The sequence below is a fragment of the Ranitomeya variabilis genome, chromosome 1, assembly GCF_051348905.1.
Source record: "Ranitomeya variabilis isolate aRanVar5 chromosome 1, aRanVar5.hap1, whole genome shotgun sequence".
In the NCBI taxonomy this organism is placed as follows: Eukaryota; Metazoa; Chordata; class Amphibia; order Anura; family Dendrobatidae; genus Ranitomeya; species Ranitomeya variabilis.
The window spans coordinates 329257965-329260185 of NC_135232.1; the positions used below are offsets into that span (position 1 = coordinate 329257965).

The 2221-nt window shown below is 37.1% G+C and overlaps 1 gene segment (V, D, J or C); it reads left to right on the plus strand.

Annotated features, from left to right (window-relative positions):
* Window positions 1-1385: 1385 nt before the first annotated feature.
* LOC143795439 (immunoglobulin heavy variable 3-33-like) lies at window positions 1386-1913 on the plus strand. The segment is given in 2 exon segments: window positions 1386-1464; window positions 1561-1913. Coding segments are annotated over 2 exon segments (432 nt in total).
* Window positions 1914-2221: the final 308 nt, after the last annotated feature.

The window sequence follows — 2221 nt, forward strand, 5'->3', positions numbered from 1 at the left end:
CTTCTGAGCTTTGCACTGTGCCTCAAAAGTAGTTTTCCCCCACATATGGGGTATCGGCGTACTCAGGAGAAAATGCACAACACATTTTGGGTTATGTTCTCTCCCATTACCTTTGTACAAATAAAAAAATTGGGACTAGAATAAAAATGTTGCTTTTTCATCATACTGACTCACAAAAAAGTGAAAAGTGAAATAAAAAGCGATCAAAAAGTCATATGCAAAAAAATGGTATAAATGAAAACACTAAACCGTCCTATCTATATGCAAGATCATGTATTCTGGTGCGGTCTATTAAGTGGCACAATTATGCTTTCTATGTTTTGAAAATGAAGTTTTAATCTGATGCTTGCAACATGCAAATGAGGAAGAAATAGTCTGGAATGGCATCTCTTCCTCCAAGCTAGTTCTGCCTCAGAGACTCTAATCTCACTGCCTGGGTGCAATTGTAATCCTTCATGCAATCCCTGTTGTGATACATTATCTGAGGAACCAAATGTTTGTGGGAAGATAGACCTCACTGGTATTGTCTCATTTGCATATTGTAAGCAAGAGATTAAGATGTACTCATCAAGACTGGAAAGAAAATCAAGGTCGTGTTGGAGTCAAACATTCCTGATTCATGAAGAGTTGCATTCCCCAGGAGCCTCTGAGGAATAGCATGCATTCCTCCTATGCACTACTCCAAAACTCTTACTCCATCTCCCTTCAGAGACCAGAGTGAGATTTCTAATGTATGGAAGCCACAGTTCATCATGAAGTAGACAAGCTGAGGTGTCACACCTCTATTATTCCCCATCACGCCCAAGATCTGCCAATTTGGCGGAGTTAGAAGAAACAGTAACAACATTTTGTCGCAACTGTGAGTTGCCCCAAAAGTTTTAGAGTTCGCAAAGCTTTTATGCCAGAATTCTGGTGTGAAAGATTTGATGAATAGGGTCCTCAATATTTTAAAAATAGCATCATTACTGTGCCACACATGATAGGCTCTCTGTATAGTTAATAAAAAGTACACCCCAATAAATATCTGCCTAACTGATGTTAAAAGGACATTTTTTTGGCATTTATCTTACCACAGGGTTTTGGACCTGGAAGATTTTCTGACACTTTGCACAAGAAAAATTCTGTCCCTGACCCACATTGACAAATATCTGTGGTAGAAAACATGAGAAACATTAAAGAAAAAATGTGAATCAAATGCTTTATATTACTATTTAAAGATTAAAGTTTTTTTTCTTGATTTACCAATATAAAATGGGGTAGGAGTTCCTTTGCTGTAAAATCCTCGTTAAATATGCTCTCTATGTTTACAATGAAGATGCAAATCATAATATTCAAATGACTTTTCTTGTGCATTAATATTATGTCTGGTGGCATTGCTGGATCTTATGGCATCTAGAGTTCATTCCTTGACCACCAACATGAATTTACCCTTGGTACTTATGTGTTTCTCATTCTTGGAGCTAGGTATGTACTGACGCACTCTTGGCACCAGGTATGTGCACTTTTTCTCAGTTCTTCCTTATAATGATTCTAATGCTGGAATCACTCTCTATATTTAAGGTGTTCAATGTGAAGAGCAACTGACTCAGACAGATGCACCAATATATAGAAAGCCAAATGAGTCTTTTAAGCTGACTTGTCGAGGGTCTGGATTTGATTTCAGCGAGTTTGGAATGCACTGGATCCGCCAAGACTCCGGGAAAAGGCTTGAGTGGTTGGGTGTAATCTGGTATGATGCCAGTAAAACAGTATATGCCCCATCTGTGGAAGGAAGAGTGACAATAACAAGGGACAATAAAGACAGCGTAACCTTTCTCGAACTGAAGAGTGTGATTGCTGCAGATTCTGCAAGATATTTCTGTGCAAGAAACACAGTTACAAAACCTGTGGAAGAGACACACAATATCGTATAAGCGGTAGGGCGTGAAATCTGGAAATCCTCCAGGAAGACAGATGTTTAATAGAAGACTTGAAAAAATATTCAAATGCATTTTATATTCCACAGTGTACTGTAAAATCAAAGGTTTTGTAAATATCCCTATATTAGATGCATAATTGGAAACTCTTATTCATACAGTTATTTTTTTTAGGTCCTACTATGTTACATGCAGAAAATTGATACCATACTCTATGTGCAGAATAATTTGGCAATTTGTATTTTTGATTATTAATTTTATTATTGAACAACTACAGTGCAGCCAGTAAATCCAAAAAGTTAATA